Source organism: Squalius cephalus, assembly GCF_949319135.1.
Source record: "Squalius cephalus genome assembly, chromosome: 10".
Taxonomy (NCBI): domain Eukaryota; kingdom Metazoa; phylum Chordata; class Actinopteri; order Cypriniformes; family Leuciscidae; genus Squalius; species Squalius cephalus.
The window spans coordinates 13750156-13775484 of record NC_137131.1 but is presented as its reverse complement, the minus strand read 5'-3'; the positions used below and the strand labels follow the sequence as shown (position 1 = coordinate 13775484).

The 25329-nt window shown below is 35.0% G+C and overlaps 1 protein-coding gene across 4 annotated transcripts in view; it reads left to right on the top strand.

Moving 5' to 3' along the window:
- lrp8 (low density lipoprotein receptor-related protein 8, apolipoprotein e receptor) overlaps window positions 1-25329 on the top strand; it is a 160970-nt gene that overhangs the window by 101104 nt on the left and 34537 nt on the right. For all 4 annotated transcript variants that reach the window (XM_079882818.1, XM_079882820.1, XM_079882817.1 and 1 more), the window contains exons 5-7: window positions 16286-16669; window positions 20324-20449; window positions 22352-22474. In XM_079882818.1, coding sequence (XP_079738944.1) covers window positions 16286-16669; window positions 20324-20449; window positions 22352-22474 — 633 coding nt within the window. The remainder of the gene's footprint in view (window positions 1-16285; window positions 16670-20323; window positions 20450-22351; window positions 22475-25329) is intronic.

Here is a 25329-nt window from a genome sequence, read left to right as displayed (position 1 = left end):
AGCAAAATAGCAATTCTGCTTACACACACACTTTCCCTCTCTTCCTGCCACACACACACACACACACACACACACACACACACAATGATCTGGCTGCCAAATACAGGTATTTCAATTTAATATTATATTATAATAAACAAATATTGATTTTGCTTTGCTCTTTGCCATGCAATCTATACAAGCATTGATTCTCCAACTACCTCTTTTATGGAGAGATTATGTATTATACATTTGGCCTTTTAAAGTCCTTCAGGATCTTTATTATTATAACAAACTACTGATGTACATCTGAAAGGGTCATAGATAAAAGTTAACTCGGCATTTTAACTCTGTTTCCACTGTGATAAATCCACTGCAGAGCAGCTGCGAATTTGCTGGCTTGTTTAGTATGGCTAATATTTCCTGTACCGTATACTAAATCACCTGTTGATTATTACTATTAGTGTAATATTGTCTATGTTTTTGCATCCCCCCCATCCCCCCATGTGATTCATGTGATTGTTTATGTGTGTGTGTCGAGCAGAGTGATATAGTGCGTGTGTAGAGGATTCGGGTATTCTTTCATGAAGTGTACAAACAGACATACTTTTTTGTTTGTTTGCACACTGATATGTAAATTATGGAGAAACTTTAGAATGAGACGTTTTTAATGACAAATATATTTATAAATGTTTTTAATGCACCTGGTTTTTTTTGGGGTTTTTTTTTTTATATGGAAGAATTTAATATCCATCAAAGTCACATAGGACAGAGTGATCAGTTTTGATTTGAAATTGAGCTTTTAGTTGGACTCATTTAACAATGCTAAACATTTTAAATTATATGAATGTTTATTTCATTAGAAACTGTCCATATGTTGTTTTATTGTCAGTTCATTGTCAGTTCAAATGTAAAAATTGCATGTGTGCCACTTCACTAGAGGTCGACTGATAGTGGATTTTACCGATAATGATATCGCTATACGCTGATTTCACGCAGCCGTTATTTTGAAATCGAAAGCGAGGCTCCGGTGGGAAGAAAACCGGAAGTGTCGCCTTTAATCATAGGAGAGTCTTGAATGCGATGGCGTATTGTTGTGTTTAATGATGTTGTGTCAATTCTAAAACTGTACATACATTTCTTTAATACTTTAGACTATATACAGTGAAATTCATTTATAAATAAAATATTTTTTTTATATAATTCAGAAAGTAAAAAAAGAAGCAGGAATGAACTATATACATATCCTATATTGGATATTAACATCCAAAAGTGTAAATCGCGGCAGCAGCTTCAGGTTGGTAGTCCAAAGGCATTGTTGTTTATCTTTACTTCCGGGGTTTTTCCCACCGGAGCCTCACTTTCGATTTAAAAATGGCGGCTGCGTGAAATCAGCGTATATCTACTTGGACCGTACTGGCCGATAACCGATTAATCAACCAACATTAATCAATCAGTAGGTTTTTTTAAAATGGATAGTGAATGGAAACAAACATAACAAATAAAATAGTGCTTAACTTTATTGCAAAAATCGGAAAACTGTACTGAACCATAAAAATGTACTGTACTTAGTATAAATATTAATATGTTATATATACCTTGATCATTCATGTTAGTTCATTGTGGATTAACTAATGTTTCTTTAAAATGTAAAAATGTATTAGTAAATGTGGAAATTAACAATGAACAATACTTTCATTAACCTTAGTTAATGTTATAAATGGACTCTTACTGTAAAGTGTTTCAATTTCATATAAATCCAAACAGTCATGCTTAAAGATGGCCATCTTTAAATGTCTACACCAAAGCCATAGCATTGAAATTAGACTCATATGTATAGGCTATTATATGTATACCTTTTCACACTTTTTTGCCTCTATTTTAGAACACTTGATGGTTATCTAATCAAAATAACAAAATATGTATGACAATATAAAGAAAAGAACTGAAATCTCATCCTCGACAGCAAACATACTGCTGTTCTCCACTAATGCATCATCTAGTTAACAAATTAATTACTTTATAATTATATAAAAACACGTATGGTAGTGTACTGTATACATACCGTTTCATTGTCCGCTTTAAATCCACATCTCGCGTGTCAAAACAAACTCCACGAGGCGTCAGTGATGGCTTTTATTTTGCCTCTAGAGGCCGCTCTCATACTGTATAATGACAGCACCTTCTCAGCCGGCAAATTGACAAAACGATCGGTCGACCCCTACACTTCACAATTTAAAACCTAAATATACTGATGAGATCACACTGGTTGATCATAAAGAGGATGTAAAGAGATTATTGTGTTTCTGCGTTGACCATTATCCTTTAATGTCTTGTCTATAAAATACATATTTCACAATTTAATCGCCTTGCTGTGTTCATAATATGTAATTATCGCACCTTTTATCCAGCCTAGCCGCGTGTGCTTATCATAATCTCCAAACACAGCCGTGCAAAGTCTCTTGTCTTTGTGTCACTATAGGCTTTCTCTTATACTTCATCATGTAATAATGAATTACAGGACACGTCTTTCAACTCTAGCTCAATCTTTTATGGTTTTTCATTTTCTAACCATTAGCACTATGATTAGCACCATGACATCGTTTGTTTATCTCTGTGGATTTATAGCTGTGATTTGCGTGTCGCACGGTCCTGTGCTGAACTGGAAAATAAGAGCATTAACATCACTGTAATATTTCACTGAGCTGCTGATTATAATTGATTTCCTGCTTGATGTCTGGTCCTGAGACTTCTATTTTTTTATTATAGAATAACCTGCAGGACTGTTCCTTTTTATTTATAATTGAAGATATTAAGACACGGTCTATGAATACATATTACTCTTAATGCTGTACAGCCCATAACTTCTAAAGAATCATGTTCCCACAAAAATCACATTTCAAATCCTTTTCAAATCAGTCACCTCCACATGAACCAGAAGCTCATCAGTCAGGTGTGGCAGAACAGGGATGATTGTAGCACTTTTGGGGTTTTGCTAATTTATTATGAAACATGTTTAGCCTAAACCGTGGCAATTTTGCATCACTGGTCTTTAAAATTATGTATTTGATTTATTGTAAATGTATAGACTACCATATTTTTTTATTATTATTATCACAGCTGAAAACTATTGTTCTGCTTAATATTTTTGTGGAAATATATGTGGAAAAACAATTATTTTCAACTTTCATTCTAACCCTCTGTCTGAAATTATCCTTATTATATTATTTTTAATGAGCGGCTCCTATAAGGGTTGTATGTAAACAGCCACTGTTAATGTCATTGCATAGGAAATGGTATCAACGGACACTCTCTATTGCACGTGAAGTAAGTGTTTTGAAAACATTATCCATATAAACCCTTCATTTACAGACAAAGCATTATAAAATAATTTACTTACGGTTTGTGATGCAGCTGCTGTCAGATCCAATACAGTTGACTGCTTTCAACAAAAGTTTCTTTGCAAACTCTACATTACACTGTCCCTCGTTTACAAATGCTCCGAACAAACATAATCCTCTGATGCTATCCAGGATGCCATTAAAATGAACCATCCACTTGTTTCCAACGCTGATATGCTTCTGAAGACTGTACAGAGATGCAAACGAGCTGTTTAAACTGGATGTGTCAAAGTAAACGTTCTTTTAAAATCTATTTATGGGGCTTTATATTCTAGCTGAACCCCCAGTGTGAGTTTTTATTTTATTTTAGAAGTTGTGTTATTTAAAGACCTTTATAATGATCATGTTAGTTGATCTACAGTGTGCCATGGGAGCTGAATAGTTGTGAAAAGCGCCGCTGAGTGCGTCCGTTTTTGGCTCAGCGCCAGTCAAAGTGCAAAAGCACGTTTGAATTCTGCTTCAAAGGATTAAAATGAATCTCGTTTCGGGGGTGGATGGGGGACAAATTCGAAACTGAGGGGGCAATGCACCCTTGTGACGCCGGCCCTGTGTAGACTACGTCATTGATTATAATGGGTTCTATTAGTAAAGTTATGCTGAATGACAGTGGGCGGGGCCTATGGTGCAATGATGATTATTATTATGTAATAAGATGTGTTATTAACATCACTGCACAACAAAAACAACAACATAACAGCAAAAATAGTCAGCAAGTAGCAAAACACTAACATAATTATTTATTCATGCTGAAGTTGCATGCTGGGAGGTCAAAAATCACCAGCATTGCTCAAGAGTTTGTTCAGAAAAAATTCTTAGGGTAGTTGGAACAACATGTGGGGGAATAGCATTGGTGGTGTTTTGTAGATTCAAAGTTCTTCACAATTCTTAGTGCCCTGTGGGCTGAATAAAATGTAAAATCCTTTGCTGGGCATTATACTATAATACATAATGCTAAAAAACATAATACTGTTTTAGTGCTTTAATTTACTGAAAGGGTCAGCAGTGCCCTTTTAGAAGCTTTACCAGACTCCACACATTATGCCTGCTGCATCCACAAAGCCCTTTGTAGTGTGCAAAAGGTTGGAAGATTTACATAAAACATATCTTGTGGAGTCACAGACATGAATAATATACCTCCTAACATCATATTTCCATTTCTGTAGAAGAAAGGCAGTATTTGCCCTCAAACTCAGCTGTCCTTTTGCTCTCTACTCTCTCTTTCCCCTCTATTACCTTAATCTCCAGATACACTGGAAAGGAAGCTTTTAAGTATAAATTATTATCAGTAACCTGCGTTAAAAATGCATAATCAAAGTACCCTTTGCTCTTGTGGAAGCCCTATGAAGAAAGTTTGAAAGGTTTTAATTTCTGAAACCGTGTTTAGGCCCAGAAGGACCCCTGCTGAGGCAGAGCTGTGGCGTTTAGCTCATTATGTGGGTGGAGTTCCATGACGCGAAGGGATGAAATCTCGCAAAGCCTCAATTAAAACTTTATCGTTATTGTTATAGTTATCATCCTTGGTGTGAATGCACCAAGTTATCACTAGGTTATCACTAAAGCACAGGGCTGGTGGGAACAACTATGGTGGAGAGGGACAATCTGGTGTGAAAACATGCGTCAATTAATTCAAGTCACATCCCTCTGTTTGATTTGTTAGCACTGCACCTGGACAAGAGAGGCAGATATCTCAAATGAGCTGTCAATTTCCAAAAGTTCCACTAAATGTTTAGTTCGGTCTTGTAGTACACCAAGGAAAAGGTCACAGAATGTGATTGTCACTCTTGCGAATTGCTGAACTCTGTGTGGACAGAACAAGATTATGCTCTCAAACAGAAGAGTGACAACCATATTTATCTGCAGTGTGTACTTGGCAATTAAAAATCAATGACTTCCTGTCACTGCAAATGCGTGAACACGTCTTTAAGGGATATCTTTTTTTCTCTTTTGTAAGAATAAAGAATTTTTATTGGTGCCTCTCAGCTAAATGCTCGAGTGTTTGTGTTTTATGATGTAATATAATTTGATTGTAATTATCACCGTTAGATTTGTGTCATGCTGTGGGTGATATTACCCTTGAAAACTCATGACTCTCTCTTTATCATTCTGTGTTCCCCACCTCTGCCTCTCATTGTACATCCATAGAGATTAATGTACTGCACAGACACCCACTTGATTCCTGCAGAGTGCAGAACCATCAGAAACTAATTAGGAGAGATATTAAAACACGCTAAAGCAATAAAAAAGAGATTACAAAATGACATTTGTGAAACTCTCGAGGATGTAGACTTCTGAATTGGAAACTTAACTGTTACTTGCTAGAATTAATGCCTTTTTCTAAATTGATTTTACACTTTTCTCCAAACTAAGGTCAGTGGTCTCCAAACAATTAACACAGCCATCCAAACAGACTCTTAGTTTAGAAAAAAAAAATATATAATAATAAAGTTTTGCATTTTCTTCACATAACACTTTTAATGAACACTGGAAGCTAAACTATTGAAAATAGTTCCTCTCATTTCTGTCTGGCAAGAGAATTTCATTCTCTCAGTGTTTTCTCATGCTTTGGATTTCACGCAAGAATGGATGAACTGTAAATGTTGAATCCACACCTGGAACGCACTTGACTCAATATCTCTGCAGGCCCTTTATTGCTTGGAGAAGAGTTACTTTGTCAAAGCGTGCGGTCGAACACTTCCCATCTACAGGAACAATTCCAGAATTGAATGCAGAAATGGATTTCTGTTCCCTCTCTTCTTCCTCTACCCAGTCCACACCTCTTCTTTGTCTTCTTCCATTTCTTCCTCTTTTCACCAGGGTCCACATTATTTGTTTGCTCTGAATATTTACACATGACCCCTTTTATGCATAGTGAAGTCTCGATAGTTGTGTGGGAAATTTGATAAATTGCATTACTGGTGCTGTGTACATCACTAACCTAAAAGCTTTTAACTAAAACTGAAAGCTTTATGATCTGTTGTAAAAGCAAGAACTTTAGATCAGTGTATTTGGAGGAAATGTGTGTGTATTTAGAGAAAATTTGTGAGTTGTATTTGGGGAAATGTATGCAATTTGAATACCATCAAGAAAAAAATCTGCATTCCATTTAGGAAAATTATTTAAGTCATGTTTAAAAAAAACATGTGAAATCAATTGAGAAAAACTTGCGACCATGTGTAGCAACTCAAAGTATGTTGAGATACTCAAATTTTGGGGTCAGTTTTCTTGAAAGAAAGTAATACTTTAAGTCAGCAACAACAAATTAAATGATCAAAGGAGAGAGTAAGTCGTTTTCATTGTTAACAAAACATCTATTTCAAATAAATGGAGTTAAAAAAAAAAAACTTATTTACATTTTGCTTAATATATGCTTAGCATTGATAATAAAAAAATAAAAAAAATAAACTTATTAGGGATCAAGTGAAGACTAGAGTAATGGATGCTGAAAATTCAGCTTTGCAAGATTTTGCCATAGAAACTTTGCCATAGAAAACAGATATTTTATGTAATATTATTTCACAAAGTGACTGTTTTAATGGACAAACCCCAAACTTTTGAATAGCAGTGAACACTGGAACAACAACTCACTATTTGACCTACATTTAACATATAACTGAATCGCCCATGAAAATCAAAGATGAATGTGACGTTGCATTTGCAGCTCACTCAGGGTCAGAGGAAGGTCGTGTTTGCTGTGCGTGCATAGCTAGCACTGAAACGTAAGCATGTTTACTATGACTGGTACTCAACTGTGAACTCATTCTCGTGTAGCTACCTTGGTCACACACCAGAGCCTATTCAATGAATTAAGATCGTATGGAAATTGCAGTCAAGCACTGAGGCGTGTAATGTCGATCATTGCCTTGAGATGACTATGAGAACAGATTAGAGAACCAAGGGGAGCTAGTGACACCCAGTAGATCTTAATGTGGGTGGTTTTGAAGTGCAGAGATACAGATAGAAATACTGAGATGGAAGAAAGAAAAGATAGAAAAGACAAACATCTGAACCAGTCTCATAGTTTGTGGAGAAAGAGGTTATGTGTGGGAGTATATTGTATGCATAGTTGTTTGAGTTTATGTGAATGTGTTATCTTTGCTGTTCTTGGTAAGGCTACAAGCAAACTGTGTTCTCGGTGTCCTCTTTAATATATAAAACAGTGTGGGTGTAATAAATTGATTCTCTCTGTTCCAAAACCTATTGAGCTGCCTTGCTCTCCAAGCCTACGTAGGCAGCATCCTAAAAGGAACCTAACATGCACTACCATTCAGATGTTGGATGAAAGAAGTCTCTTATGCTCACCAACGCTGCATTTATTTGATTGTTTCCTATTTTAATATATTTTAAAATGCAATTTATTCATGTGATGTGAAAGCTGAATTTTCAGCATCATTACTCCAGTCTTCAGTGTCACATGATCTTTCAGAAATCATTCTAATATGCTGATTTGCTGCTCAAGAAACATTTCTTATTATCAATGTTGAAAAGTAATGCCTAATATATCTATCTATCTATCTATCTATCTATCTATCTATCTATCTATCTATCTATCTATCTATCTATCTATCTATCTATCTATCTATCTATATATGTAAGGGTTAATGCCCGACGAGGTGTCCATTGTCAGGTATATTAATGGACGACGGCGAGGCGTGAACCGTCCGACGCGCAGCGGAGGTCCTCCGCCAAAGTCCATTAATACCTGACAATGGACACCTCGAAGGGCATTAACCCGCTTATACCATGGTCACTTGCCAAATAACACATTTTAAAAATATTAGTTTATATTTTAATTAGTTTTACAATCGAAATCTAAAGTTTTTACAAACAATAACTTGGTTTCCCTGGTTACGCCTGACGGTTTATAGGTGTCCTCTATCACTTTTTAATGGACACCCTGCAGCCAATCAGAATCGAGTATTCACCCAGACCATGGTATATATATATATATATATATATATATATATATATATATATATATATATATATATATATATATATATATATATATATATATATATATATATTTAAAATATATATATATATATATTTAAAATATATATATATATACAGTACAGGCCAAAAGTTTGGACACATTACTATTTTTAATGTTTTTGAAAGAAGTTTCTTCTGCTCATCAAGCCTGCATTTATTTGATCGAAAATACAGAAAAAAATGTAATATTGTGATATATTATTACAATTTAAAATAATTGGTTTTCAATTTATTATACTTTAAATTATCATTTATTTCTGTGATGCAAAGCTGAATTTTCAGGATCATTACTCCAGTCTATCACATGATCCTTTAGAAATCATTCTAATATGATGATTCATTATCAAAGTTGGAAACAGTTCTGCTGCTTAATATTTTTTCATAACCTGTGATACTTTTTTAGGATACTTTGATGAATAAAAGAAAAAAAAGAAAAAAAAAGAAGCAAATGTTTTAAAAATAGAGATCTTTTGTAACAACAATATACACTACTGGTCAGTAATTTGGTGTTAGTCATTTTTTTCTTTCTTTTTTTTAAATAAATCAATACTTTTATTCAGCAAGGATGTGTTAAATTGATAAAAAGTGAGTAAAATTATAGTAATAATTTATATTATTAGAAAATATTTTTTTATTTTGAATAAATGCAGTTCTTTTTAACCTTTTATTCATCAAATATATTTGGCAGCAGAACTGTTTCAAACACTCATAATAAATCAGAATATTAGAATGATTTCTAAAGGATCATGTGATAGACTGGATGTCACATGTGACAGGAGTAATAATCCTGAAAATTCAGCTTTGCATCACAGAAATAAATGATAATTTAAAGTATAATAAATTAAAAAAACAATTATTTTAAATTGTAATAATACATCACAATATTACATTTTTTTCTGTATTTTTGATCAAATAAATGCAGGCTTGATGAGCAGAAGAAACTTCTTTCAACAACATTAAAAATAGTAATGTTTCCAAACTTTTGGCCTGTACTGTATATATATATATATTTTTTTTTTATTTATTTATTTTTATTTTTTTATTTTTTTCAGCCATTTTTGATGAATAGATTACGGAATCTCTGAACCGCAACGTAGAAAAAAATCTACAATTATGAGAATAAAGTCACATCATTTCGAGATTAAAGTAAAAATATTTCGTCTTATAATTACACTTTTTTTTTTTTACGTTGCGGTTCAGGGCTTCCGTAATAGATTGTTCAAAGAACATCATTTATTTGAAATATAAACTTTTTATAACAATGCAAAAGACTTGTAAACACTGTAACTTTTGATCAATTTAATGCATCCTTGCTCAAATGTATTAATTTCTTCTTCTTTTTTTTTTTTGTGAAAAAATCTTACTGACCTTAAACTTTTTAATTGTAGTGTAAATATTGATAAGTGAGGATAGGAGCTTAACTCAATGTATATACTTATAAACTTTAAGAGTGCTGGCCTGGATAATTAGAATACGTAAAGTAGGAGAGAGGCCGCACTATGCATATACTGTATACTTTTATTTGCACAGACGCGTTTCGGCACGTGCCTTCTTCAGTGTGCAACAAGGTAACAATGTAGCCAATCTTATATGCCCACACCCATTGACACACCCAATATTGATGAAATAATCTATTTCACTAAGAATTGAACTATTTTATTTAAAACTTACATTGCATTTATAATGTATTATGTTATTGTTATATTACCATTATTTTGTACTTTTAAATATATAATTTTAAAGTCTGGCATCTTGGATGATTTTTCTCAGAAGCTTGTTGCAGTGCATTTTGGTGTTGCCTTGTCCATTAAGGATGTCTATGTACAGTAGGCAGCTCACTAGGATTTGCAACAGAGCTTCTGTCTTTCTTGCCTTCTTTTTTTTTTCACTTTTCACTTTTCACCCAGAGAAGGCTTTGGCACTTGTTTGGGTGCTGTGAAAATTCTCATCACTGAAAAACACAACATACAACTCTCTGCTGCTGTTCCACTGAGGAGGGCTTGACCGTAATAATGAAGTATTACAGTATCTGCTGAAGCATTTCCTCAAGGGAGATTCAGAGTGGCTAGATGCGACGCAACCAGAAAATCTATTAATCTGATTATATCAGTATCTTCATGATCATTACCAACAGCCAATGTAATAACAGCAAATAATAAATCTGTTTTCATGCATCCATGTAACATTATAATTACAGCACTGGTGGGAAGTCTAAGCCACACCATGTTTTAGATATCTATTTGTAATGTTGTTTTTGGTCTTCATTTTATTTCCTGGGTGACATCGAAGATAATGAATTCTGAAATGTGCTGTCTAAAACTGTTAGTCACCTGATGGAAGCATACAGGAATTGACCATGATTCCCAGTGAAATTAATGAATCATTTGCTTTTTGATAATGCCAGAATAAATGTTTGGTTCATTTCAAATCTAGGCGTTAATCATTATTATCACAATCCGATGGGTTTTACTTTATTCCTTTATAGAATATTTTGTGTGCACAGCTGTCTATACAGGATAGCTTTTGCCCTTTAAGACTTTATGCGGGTGGGAATATTGGTTGTACTCAGCACACAGTTGCATAGGCCAAGGGGTGTGCACCCGTGTAATTCCAGACATTATGCTGAACCCCTTCTATCCCCTGACAATAGCCTGATATTTCTCTTTCATCTGCACTGCCATTTGTTAAGCCACCCAGAGGTAATGCCCCCCACCCCTGGTCAACATATAGCCGCACTTCAGCAAGTGTGAAAACGTCTTTCCTTTCACCGTGAACAGCTGAAGGCTTGGTGCAAAGAGGTTTGTCCAGAGCACTCTGCTCTAAATGAATTTGTAGCACAGGGGGATCAATCATTTCCAAACTGTATAGCTGTTCTCTCATTCATTTCTGCACTGTAAAAAAGAACTTGCACTTGTTACCTTGAGGAACTATTTCTCTTATGAGTCATATTGGGTTATCTAACACATAAAATGACCTCCATTGGTGTCAACCAAGTCAAGTTTGATTATTAATTAATTTCTTTGAGTTGAATAAAACTAGTTAATTTAGATGCTGATACATTTAGGTTAACCTTTTAAAGTCAGTTAAAAGTCCTATGGAATTAAAATAGTAGTTTTTTTGGCTTTTAGATCATGTGTGTTATTTATATGCTAATGTACTGCTAAATGTTGACTACATTTACTTTTAGCAGGTCATGGGCATTTAAAATTTAGTAGATGCTCTTTGCTAGACAAAGTATAAATGGCAAAACAAAAAGTATTTTCTATAGTGTAAGTAGTAGTTAAATGCTATTTGCACTAAATGTAAATAGTGTTAGATGCTATTTATACTTGGTGCAAATAGTGGCAGATACCATTTGCACCTCAGTGTATTTTGTACATTTTAAAACTGTTTGCAATAATAACATATTCAGTGTATATTTATTCAAATCATAGATGCTGCCTTATTGGGACCTCACTTGTTCCTATCCCTAAAGCCCACACCTACCCCGAACCCTAACTATATTGAACCTGCTGAGTAGTAAAGGTGTACTTGAGGTTCTTGGAATGGTTTTGAGTGTGGAAACACAATGAGCTCTGCACGTCACGGAGGATGTGAAAGCCCACCCGATCAACACGAGGACATTAAACTATGTATTAATTCCCACTATTAAATACCCATTAGACATTTCCACTTTTCAGTTTTTATATATATATAAATAAGCACCTCTCCAAGATGAAATGTTATGGGAAAATAAAGAATAATGGGAATAGATTTTAACCTTGATTTCACTGAAACAGTAGCTCACTGCCATCGTTCTATTACTGGTTTATTTTCCTCACACAAGAAGAGTCAGATGCCAGAGCATCTATTGCATCTATTCCTTCTAAACGCACTGCTGACTAATGAACCAAACTGACTGCTCACAGAATGACTGGCCTAATTCCTTGTCCTCTTCAATTTCTCCTTTTTGCAAGTATATCCTCTTTTCTTTACACTGTGCCCACAGGCGATGTTGTCAGCACTGGGAAAAGCATCCAAAGCATCACAGTATTTAGCTGTCTCAGTGTGTTTGTGGCATCTCGTCCCTTCAGCTCAGTGCATCATGGTTACAATCTCTCTCTCCCGGTGGAGGGTAGTCTTTCTCTGATACGGGATACTGTAATATCATGGGCTGATGGAGGACAGTGGTGAACGCACCATTAACTCTGTGCTGACTTAGTGCCTCGAGCCATTTGCTGAGCGTCGCATGAGCCTCAACGCTAAAGATGCCCCCCGGAGGCTTGTTCTCATAGATATGGGGTGGCCATTTAAACTGTAACTGTTGTGTTAAAAGTGTTCTAGTCTTCTTAAGCATTGCTTTAAAAGGTGAAGTGTGTGCTGTGTTTTTTTTTATATATAAAAATTATTTATCCTATTCCAGTTTAATGTGCAGAGACAAATATACAGTAAGTTAGGAGCGTTCTTAAAGCGCATTCACTAATTTTCAGTGAGATTCTGAGATATAGAACAATAGCAAGTATGATATTGCTTATATACAACAGTTCAATAAATAAGTTCATATTTAGTAAGTTAGATATATTGTCAGTTGTCTATTTTTATTCTGCCAATGAAAAGAATTCCAAATAAAGCTACAGCAGAATCAACCATCCTGGTTGCTCTGGTATTTTGGTTGGCACCTCTGAGCAACACACAGTAGTGAATCAGAATAAATCAAACTTTTATTGATTGAATTGATTCAGTGACTCATTTACTTTTTACTTTTTTGTCTCCTGATTTATGAAGTGTTTTGAACAAATAGTTTGGGTGGATGACTCAATGAATAACTCAAAGATAGTCATCCTGGGGCATTTACATTACTTATAGAAAGAGTCACTTAAGAATCATAAAATGGGCAACTTTTGGAAGTTGGGATGTCCTGCAGTGTGGTGTGCATCAAAAGCTATTTACTGTAAAATGAATTTTTCTAATTTATTTTCTAATTGTATATAATTGTTATTATACAATAGTTAGTTAGTTAGTTGATTCCAAATATTCCATGTCTCTCAATTAACACAGGGACAGAAAAGCTGTATGTATTTCACATTCACTTCTCCTATATTTATTTCAGCTCTCTGTTGTTTGCCTGTGTGTGGTTCAAGGTCACAGAGATCTGGCTAATGGAAAGCCATATCTACTACCTGTCTGTTGTTGGCCCGAGGAATGTGTATTTGACGTTGGTCAGTGAAATTCAATTGACCTGCTTTGAGCTTTCCGTTTTCCCTCTTTTAAAATCTATTCACTGTTGTGCATGACCTCTAAAGGAGATAGCATCAAAATCCACACAGCAGACATATATCAGCAGCCTTTGAATGACGAAGTCAGTCTGGCTCAGAGCTGTGTGTGTTTACTATCTACAATATATTTTTTTCTATAGCTTTTGGAGAGGTGGAAATCAATTTAATCTAAAATTGTTCTTAAAGAAACAGATCGATTTGTTTGTCTGTGTATTTCTATAGGCCTACTGAAGTTTCAAGCATTTGTTAGGCCCAAAAGTCATTAATTAGTAAAAACTATTACCAACAACTTAGCATTGAAATATCTGTAAGAGTATCTTTCTAACTGTTATATGTTTACAAACTTCTAAAATACATTTTTACATTTTCTGACAAAAAAAATATTTAGTGGTCCTTGCCCATGAAAAAGCTAAAGATGCTAACATGCTAAATAGTTTCCAGGACTATGCGGGTGTTTTTAGCACAGGTTTAGGATGTTCTTGTTAGTAGTTAGGGCATTGCAAGATGGTTGCTAGGGTATTGTGGTTGGTTGCTGTTTTCACAACCCTATTCTGATCCCTACAAATGGCTCAGATCCCCTCATCAATGTAATACTTAGCAAGCACCGCTAATGAATGTTTAGTTATTATGTGAATTTATACATTCAGTTGGCATCTGACACTGCAGGTGTATATAGCCGAATGGCTTGATTTTCATTCCAGCTTGCATGTGACAGTACTGTCTAAGATCACTGGTGTATGAAAAAGCTGTCCATGTTTGTTCTGCCGCACTTTGAGAAGATGTTGTTTTAGGCTGGTGTCTACATCACAGGCCGAGCCCCTTTTCATTTTCACTGTTGTCCTTCTCCCTCAAGAGAAGAGCAGGGTCAGCCAATCCAATCTCCCACTGCTTAGAGCAAACACAACCTTCCATCCCATGCTCTGTACACACAAGAAAGACTAAATCACTCTCCTTTCTTTTAACAACATGCTACGTTTGTTGTCTGCCTTGACCTTGACGGTAGATAATTATAGTAGCTGATAGGCTAGTAGTATAGATATCTACAGATTTCACTCCTGTGTCAAATTTGTCAGAAGATTGTCATTCCAGAAGATGTTATTCCACCCTTTCACTTCAGCTATTCGATAGTCATTGAAGAGACCTTTGAGTGGCTGACAGCAGATGCAGAGGTTGTTTTCCTAATGGACATTGTTGATTAGTGGTTTTTTTTTTTTAGCCAATTAGATGCTTGTTGGCTAATCAGCTTTGCAAAACCACAATTAGTAACATATCTCATTGAACATTATTGTAATTGGCTTCAAAAGCAACTAGCGTAGGTGGTGAAATACGAATCAGCTGAAGTGCAATGAACAACAAGAATGACCTTTCCATGAGCTGCACAAATAACATTGATTTCGAGTCCAGCAATACAATTTTGATAATGTCACCATTTTGACGGTGAAAGTGTTTTATGAGCCCCAGCTGCTCTTTGCAGATAGTTTGCATATTTACAGGTTTATCGACGCAAAGTCACAAACAGTCAGGATCGATTGCTATCCCATCCCAACTGCTCAAACACACTAGCACCCGATCACATGCTCGTAAGCCATTTCAAATCCTTTTACAAAACTAGCCCCCATGAATGTAATACCCACTCGCCTTACAGCTCTTCAGGACGGTTATTCCAACAGGGTGGTTGACCCCATTAAAGAATGGACAGGCGTTTACTACAGCACAGTTAAGCCCATTTAGTGTCTGTCGCCAGTGTGGGGCTGAAGTGTGAACCTCAGGTCATCCGCAGCACAGTTGAATCAGTGAGGTCATGGAGCTCACATCAGCACAGAATAGCTCAGAGCTCATGCTACATTTGCCATAAATTTCATTACTGTGCGATTCAGTCATTTTACTGTAGTTAAAACCATTTCATTGGTTTGGTCAGCGTTAAATAGAAATCCTTAGTTTTTATCCCATCTTTTTATCCACTGATTTAATTGGCATTCCATGAAACAGGTTCCTTTTTTCTGTTTGATAAAATTATGTTATGAATAAATTGAGGTTGGTGTAAGATGGGTAGACAGTTTATATTGGCATTATAAGGCCATAAAACTACAAGGGTTTTTTTGTTTGTTTGTTTTGAAAGAGATGTAACACTTTAGTTTAGGGTCTAATTCTCACTATTACTGTAATATACTAGTGCATACTAGTAATGCATATTACTAGGATTTTGGCTGTTTATTAGTACTTCTAAAGCACATATTAATGCCTTATTTTATTATACATTCCTAATCCTACCCAATTCCTACCAATACCGAAATGTAACAACTACCTTACTGACTATTAATAAGCAGTAATTAGGAGTTTATAGAGGCAAAATTCATAGTTAATAGTTAGTTAATAGTGAGAATTGGACCCTAATCTAAAGTGTGATGGAATTAGATGCTGATATTTCTACAAATATCCTCTTTTCAATTATCAACTCTCAAAGACAAATGTAAAGGAAAAAAAAACACTGAAAGGTAGACTTTAGCTTGTCCTTGACCATTTTACTTCCTGAAGAATGATAATGTCATTATGACAACGTTTTATAAGGAATGGTTCATTATGATAAAAAGGAACTTTTTGAGGAGACTTGACCTTTTAAGACTTTGTGCTACTAAAGTACACTGTTCTTTTTTCCAGACGCCAAGGCTTGCCCTTCTAAAGAGTTCCAGTGCCGTAACCGTCTGTGCGTGGCTCCCACGTTCGTCTGTGACGGAGATGATGACTGCGGCGACGGCAGCGATGAGGAGAAGTGCACGGCGGCCACCGCCAGCACCTGCGGGCCGCACGAGTTCCGCTGTAACGACTCTGAGTGTATCCCAGCACCGTGGAGCTGCGACGGAGACCCCGACTGCAAAGACAAGTCGGACGAATCTCTGGAGCGGTGCAGTCGTAGGACGGAGCCTCAAAAGCCCCATTGCTCTGCAGGGGAGTTTCGGTGCAGGAGCGGAGAGTGCATTCACCTTAACTGGAAATGCGATGGGGATGTAGACTGCAAGGACAAGTCTGATGAAGCCAACTGTCGTAAGTGTACAAGAACACTAAATGTCTTTAATATATTGATCACTGTTATCATTCTCGAGCACATGTTTCCTAAGGTATTAACATTGGTGAGGCTTGCTGCATGGTGAATGAGTTAATTAATTGAATTAATAATCAGTTTTACCACTTGGCTGCATTACATGCCTCCTTAATGCTGCATACATGCTGTTCATGCCATTATTTTCATTCTAAATTACTATCACGTGCTAGAAAAGCAGTAAAGCACACTGTGTATTCATGGAAAATGTTGTTCATTTAGAATCAGTCCCCTATTGTCTGTTCATTCTAATCTGTTAACAAACATGCATTGCACACATAACAGCAAAATCATTACGTTTTTTTTTTTTGGTTCATAGCCTCACAAGGTCAGTGTATTGACTTTGCTTAAAATAATGTTCTCAAAAAATGCTAGTAAAATTGATTTTATTTCTATCTGTTAAAGTGTATATAATTAGAAATGTCATTTTAACATGTTGATTTAGTACAACTTAAAAGATTGACACTGTTTTGAACATGCTGCACTGTTGACTTCCAAAGCCACTTTTTGTAATGCCTATTCAATCCTTTGCCACAATAATTAAACGTCTTTGGAAAATGTTAATTGATACATGCAAATAAGCCGATTAATTAATTGCCATATCGTAATTTATAATGTTTTTAATTGATTTATAATACAATCGAATCAGAGTCAGTCAGTGTGAATGTTTATTAACTTTATATTTGAAAGATTTGTTTCTCGATGAAGCACTAGGAAACAATCATGTGTTTGTTTGAGCACATGTAATCCTGAGCACACAAAACAAGCAGCTGACAATTGTTTGTTTTCATGTGCATGCTAATGCAGGGTATGTGCCCACAGATGTGTACAGTTTGTTCTAGCATGTGTGTGTGTTTGAGATAATGATGTTCTTTGTCCATGGGTGCCATGTAAACTACTGTGGTAGCAGCATGGTAATGTGCCCGAATCTTGTTGGTTGCTAGGCAACAAGTGTGTTTTGAGGAATGGCAGAGTGTCCTCAGAGTTGCCTCACTGTAGGATTCCTGTAGAGAATTGTGTGCCCTCCCCAAAATACTTTTTGCCATATACTATTTGTCACCAAAGTCATATTTTGGTCATTTTGCATGATCATTTATTGGGTTTAGATTAGATATTTTTTTCGATGCGGGTAAAGGTTGTTTTTATGTTATTTCCAGTGTTATTTTATGTATTATTTGTATATACGTATCAAAATATTTGTTTTTGTAACACTTTATTTGAGTTGACATGGTTACACGTTACTATATGTTCTTACTATAGTAATTACAGTAAATTATGCATAATTAAAACGAACCCTAAACCAAATCCTAACCGTAACTCTATAGAAAGTTAATGTAGTTAATTGATATCACTCGGTACTTATTTGGAGTAAGTATAGTGTAACTACATCACATTCACATTAAGTGTAACCTTTGTTTTGTTTTTGTAATATTTTGAATTACCTTTTATTTTTATATTTTCATTTCATTATCATGAGTTTTTTTTTCTATCATGAGTTTTTGATTTAAAAAAAAAAAAAGAGTTCAGTTTTAGTTTTAATTTACTTTAATAAGTAATAGTACTTTTAGTTGTTCATCTTAAACTTGTGTCCACCAAGTAAGATGCATTCATATATAATTTAACTGATTCATATTATTGTAGTAATATTTTGCTTCTCACTCAAATCTATTTTGTTTCAAGGATGGTTAGATTATTTTTTTACAGGAAAACAGGGCAAATATATAGGCCAAAAGTATACAGTGTATAGTGGCAGTGTATATGTATTGTGTTTTTTGAAAGAATATAACAGCTCAGACTGGTAAGTACGAGATACATGGACATAGCGTGGCTACTCTTTTACTCACTTCAGTATTCACCGAATTAACACTGGAATTTTTTTCAGAAACACAAGTAATATTGTGTATTATTGGAAATGTAGTTAAATTAGCAGCGTTAACAAAATGCACAATAATGTGCTCTCATGAAATTGATCACAGTGGATGCTCTCTGTCCGCAGCTCCTCTAAAGTACACTGTATGAATGATTAAAGGGATTTTAAAAGCTGAAACTGAGAAATGAAGCCCTTTCTTTGCTGAACAGCACATTTGTCTTTCCTCAGTGTGATCCCTTATGCCCCAAAGTAACTGATTGTTTTTAATGTTCAGAGCTTTTTTTCTGAGGAAACTCTCTTGCAAATAAGCTATTACTTTGAGATCTGACAGGAGGTAAAAGCCAAAACCATTTGCTGTTTTACAACTAAAGCTTCACACTCATGCATGTGGGATGGGTGATTATTATAAAAGTTTGATGGTGAGTGCTTTAGTATGCATGTTTTATCTGACATCTCATCTCATCTCATGGCTTTACCTTAGTCCTTTACATTTACATTTGTTTATTTGGCAGAATCTTTTATCCAAAGAGACTTATATTCAGTGTTGGGGAAAGTTACTTTTAAAAGTAATGCGTTACAATATTGCTTTACTCCCAAAAAAGTAGCAAATTGTGTTACTTTTTTTTTTTACTTTTTATGGAAAGTAATGCATTACATACTTTTACGTTACTTTTTGATTTCTGGGCTGGACTTGCTTGTTTTTAAAAAATAATAATAATGTTCTGAAAAAGAAAAAAAGAATGTTCTAAAAAAGGCAAATGTAAAGGCCCTTTCCAACCAAAACTGTAATTTATAACCATCAGGCAAAAGGACATACAAATTCACGCCTGTACAATAGAGGGCTGTAGCAATAAACAAAAATTGTTTACACAACTAATTTTTGCTTATTTATATGGTTGAATTGGATCATCGAATGTCAGCAACAAAGACATTGGTTAACAAAATGAGATTAAATACATAAAGTATATTAGTATTATTTAAAATGTAATTATTGCAGGTTTGCATAATATTGAGTTTGCATTTCACAGTTTTTACTCATTTTGAGGAATACTGAATCTGTTTTTGTGCAAGTGAGATGAGTAAATGCATGCTCACATTTAGTCTAGAACTGCAATAAGCATCAGGTTTACACAGGCATCCTCATTTCTCTCAACATGTGGACAGGAGAGGTGTCAGTCAATAAATGGGAAATCAAAGTAACTTCTGTTACTTATTTGAAAAAGATCAACTCAGATATTTTGTTGTAAATTTAAAAGTAATGCTTTACTCATTATTTGATAAAAGTAATCTGATTACGTTACTTGTAATGCGTTAGCTCCAATACTGCTTATAGCTGCAGTATACATTTACAATGGACAGATATATGATGCTGACAGGTGTCTTGAGAGATTATTTAATGCAATACAATACTGATATATATTTAATATAATATAATTGTACAGTAGCAAATAAGATATGCAAAAAAATAATTTATTATATATTATAATCGTTTAAAGATTTTTGTTTTGTTTCTGAAAGTAAATGGTAACAGTAAACAGCAACTTGTTGTCAACAGTTGTGCTACTTAATTTTTCTTTGAAAACCATGATGCAATTTTTTTTTTTTTTGTAAATTATTTACTCTAAATCTTTTGACCTGATTGTCAGTAGATTCATTCAGTAGATAACTGACACTAGGTGGAATGACCACAGGATTGATAGTCCTACATGAACATGCTTCTGTCTTACAGCTGTGCTGACCTGCCGTCCTGATGAGTTCCAGTGCGGCGACGGCTCCTGCATTCACGGCACTAAACAGTGTAACAAAGTGCACGACTGTCCAGATTTCAGCGACGAGGCTGGCTGCATCAACAAAAGTGAGTAACTTCAACAGTCTCCCTCTCTCTTCACCCTCTCTCTTTTGATTAGCCTCTTCTAGCAGCATTTTGAGTGAAGATGAAAGAGTAGAGTGCACCCGGCCAATTATGTAGCCCCAATCAAGTTTGCATTCACACAAAGCACTACAAGACCAAACAGATGTACTCCTACATGATTCCAGAGTTTCAGGGCACACTTCCCATATGGCAGCTTCAATCAAATTCACCTCAAAAGATTAATTATCCAATGGCTACAGAGTACCTGGTTGGTAGAATCAACATCCTTTGCTGGTCTTGGAACAACATTCCTGTCAACCAATCAATGATCTGTGATTAGGTTTAGAGATAGGATTAGGGCTATGGTTGGTTGATAGGAAGGTTCTTCCAAGACCAGGCAGCAAACAATGTTTATCCTAGATCATTTCCTGTATGGATAAATTATGTTGCAAAAATTCTCTCATTTATTTACCCTCATGTCATTCCAAATGACTTGCTTTTTTTCCTGAAACGCAAAGATGTTTGACAGAATGTGCTCAGTGCTCCCATACTCTACTGTACTTTTTTTTCAACAAGGGTGCATTAAATGGATCAAACATGCCAATCAAGACATTTATAATGTTTCAAAAGATTTTAGAATGAATAAAACATGATAATGATTTCCACAAATATATTAAGCAGCACAACTGTTTTCAACATTGATAATTGTACAAATGTGACTTGCGCACCAAATCAGCATATTAGAATTATTTCTGAAGGGTCATGTGACACTGGCTGCAGTAATGGCTGCTGAAAATTCAGCTTTGCTATCACAGGAATAAATTATATTTAGAAATTTGTTCAAATAGAAAACATTTATTTTAAAGTGTTATCCTTGTTCACAATATTACAGCTTTATGGTATTTTTGATCAAATAAATGCAGTCTTGGTGAGAATAAGAGACTTCTTTAAAAAAAAAAACATAAGATATTCACCAACCCCAAACTTTTGAACGCTATTGTCCTTTGAAACGTACTGTGACCAATCAAGATCCAAAAAGGACACATACGTACTAAATAAGTAGTCACTTTTAATTCATGCATTATGTTCCAGATCTTTTGAAGCCTTAGATTTTAGTCTGTTTTTCACACAGAGCTATTATAATGATTTTAGAAGATTTGAGATATGGTGTTAAAGTCCCTGTGTAGTCAGTATCCCTTTTTGAATGACATATTTGAATGACAGTCTTTTCCTGTGAATGTTTTTATTCATGCCTTAAAATAGCTTGAATGTAACTCTACACCCTTGCTTCATTTAGTACACGGATCCATAAATGTGCAAATGAGCCCTGCCTCCACTCACTCACACCATTTCAGGGATAATACTGGTTTAATTCAACCATAAATGTTTGAACCAGAAACTGATTCAGAAGAAGTGGAAGAGTGAATTATACAGGTAGTTAATGATGAAATGCTAAAGTCCGCCAGCACGTTGACATGATTGGTTACAAGATATTTTGTGACGTAAAGAACAACGACAATTTCAAACCACATTTTTGAGACCATCTTTTTTTCACGGCAGTTTTAAGGAGAAAATACTCAGCAGTGGAATTGACTTATGAATTTGCACATGGTTTGTCTAAAAAGCATATTAAAAACACCACATAAACATATAAGCAACATTAAAAACTTGATTTTTACCACAGGGATTCTTTAAATTACATGCACTACTTTTATGGTGCTTTTATGTACTTGTTTTGAGCTTGAAGTGTGACTTCAAGCGTTTGAAGCCTCTTGTCACGGTCTATTATCATTGAATGGCAAAGTGCAATATGAACATTCATGCAATGAGTGTCATTTGAAAATGTGTTTTGTTTAACGCCGTTTCATATTTTGTGCTCTCCATACATAATTGTGTCCTTCACAGCCACCAAATGTGAAGGTCCACTGAAGTTCATGTGTAAGAGCGGAGAGTGTGTTGATAGCAGCAAAGTGTGCGACAGTATCAAGGACTGCAAGGACTGGTCTGATGAGCCCGTGAAGGAGTGCGGTGAGTTGAGCCACTTTTGCACAAATACACAAATGCGTAAAAAAAAAAAAAGTTTATTGTTGTAGTTATATTTTACTTAGTTTCAGACTTTGGGACTTTTATATGAGTTTATTTTATTTTGTTGTATAGGACTTTTATGTAAGTTGTGTGATTACTTTATTGTTTTAGTGTGGAAAGCCAAAGATACAATTTTACAATTTAAAATATTTCAGAGATGAATACATTGCATTCCATATGTGTATGGCAAATGAAGTTGCCAGCAGCCAGTGATAGGGTTAGCTTTTTCTTTCTCACTAATAACACTGAATTTGGAGAGGGAAAACTGATCCTAGACCAGCATTTAAGCTTATAGCAGTGTTGGCTTATTAGAGGCTTCACTTGATCAAGGGCCAACAACCCACAGAGGGATCATTATGATCAAAGTGTGAGTCTTACCTCAGGCGCAATCATACATGGTGAACAGCATGCTCTCCTCTCCAGAGAGAATGCAGGTTCCCATAGATCTGTTTTTCCTTTTTTTATTTTCTTATCTTTCATCACACTGTGGAAGTGGACTTTTTCTTCAGTGATAAGTTGTAGCTGGAAATGCCATATTTTATGTGGAGTGTGTATTTTTTTATGTTAAAATGCATTCTTCTGAAGAGTGTAGATGCTTAAGTGGGGCTCATTTTGTTTGCACTGTTTAAGATCTCAACTTCTGGCTCAACTACCTATTTGCGCAAGTAATGGCAGATGGAATCGTTGTTTGTTCATCATACCGAATGCAACTATTTTTCATATTTAGCCTTATTGTAAAGCAAAAAAAGATTTTGTATACAATTATAGTTTTTATTAGTATTTTACATTTTGAATGGCTTTTATTTTTAGATTTTTAATTTTTTTTTTTTTTTTTTTTTTTTAGGAACATTTTTACTCATTTTGCTATGGGCAATTTTAATTACTATTTTGATTTAAGTTTTATTTCAGGTTTAGTTTTTATTTATTTACAGATAGTAATTGTAGTGCTTCAACTTCAAATTTCAGTCAAAGCAACATTGCTAATTTTCATTCAGTTTTCATCTAATATTTTTTCTTTTATTTTGTCTTTATTTCAATTAAAAACTGTTTTAATACTTTTACTTTTAGTTAACTATAATAACCCTGTTGTAAAAGTTTACATACTTTCCTAAGCAATCAGATTAATAATTTTGACTGGAAGACAATTGAGTAAAAAAGTCCCAAAGACTAAAGGTCTGTTCACTCCAAGATGAATACATGGTGTGAAAATTTGGTGCGATAAGCATTTTTATTTGGATGAACAGCCATTAATGTGTCTGTTCAGACTGTCAGTGTGAGAGATTTTTTACGGAGAAGTGTTCTAATATCTTTTCCACCACACTGCAAAGAAAACTGTTCAACCAATAGGATTTGTGCTGTTAGTCACATGCCCAGAACTGCTCCTGTTACATAAAACTATGACATGGTGATGCTCACAAACAGTATTCTGCTGTGCAACAGGCTCAGACAAAAGGCATATAGTGACAAGAATATTGGTCTTGTGCGTAGTCACCTTGCAACCACCCAGAACACGCTAGCAAGCACCTAGCAACTACTCAAAATAGTTATCTGCTCAGCAATGCCCTAACAACCACCCACGACACTGTAAAATAGTGGTGGTGAGGTGTACAGTGGTAAAACCACCCACGTTTTCTTCATAAAATGTAAAAACCGAGTAATTTTGGCTGTTCGGTTTGGTATTGCTGTGACATATTGCACACTTCACCTTTCCTTGCATCTGTTTGTTAATGTGATCGATATGGTATTTAGGACCATATCTTATCTCATAGGACTCTCTTTCTTTCCCTGGTTATGTTGACTCTTGTATCAATCTTAAATGTAAAATACATCTTCCCACAGTGGCTCTTCAGTATAGTCTTAATTTCCTTGTGGGTCCCTCCACTCAACAGATGAGATTAGTACAGGCACCTAACGCACGACAGATGCCCCCCTTTGAGCCCTGTGCATTCTGGATCGGCTCCAAGTGGGCCACTGCAGCTATGCATGCTAAATCACTAGGACTGGTGCCAGGGATTACGCTTATACCACATTCAATAGTGCATCCTTTACTTGTTATACATGATTCATATATGGCCTGGAGAAAATACTGTTCCTGGCTTGTCGGCGTCTCTCGCGTCTCTCACTCGATTTTTGAGTGTGCTTTTCTCTTGCTCGCTATCTAGGTCTTTGTCCTGTCTCCTTTCATTCTACTGTCTTTCCTTTCCCTTATTTCACTTGAACTACCTGTGATGTTCCTGTCCTCCGTCTATCTCCTTCTGTCAGCTGTTCCTCAGCATTAGCATCAGCTATTCTTCTCTTTCTCTCTTTCTCTTGTTGTCTTTCTTCCTCCACCTGTATTTTTTTGTTCTGTCAGTCTGGTTTATGCGTTTCTTGTGTTATACATGCACACCAAGTCACATTAATATCCACAAACAAATAGAATGAATGAATGAATTTATGTATTTATTTACCTTACAAATTATTTATTCTTTTTATTGGCTTTGTAAATCATATATATGTCTTTATTAAATATTTACTATAATTTACAAAGCCAATAATATATATATATATATATTATTTGCTTGCTTGCTACAGTAAATATTTGTTTATTCAGATTTATTATTATCATTCTTCTATGAGAGTCATAGTAAAAAAAAATAAAACTGCTGTTTACATGACATTTGTGGACAAGGTTTTGAAGTTTCAGGCTGAAAAGTTTAAGTTAATTTGCAGTAAATCTGTGGTTGAGTCTTAAATGGGTTAATAAAACAGAAGTTAAACCTTCTTGTGGTAATATTTTGTTGCTTTTTATTGGGTCA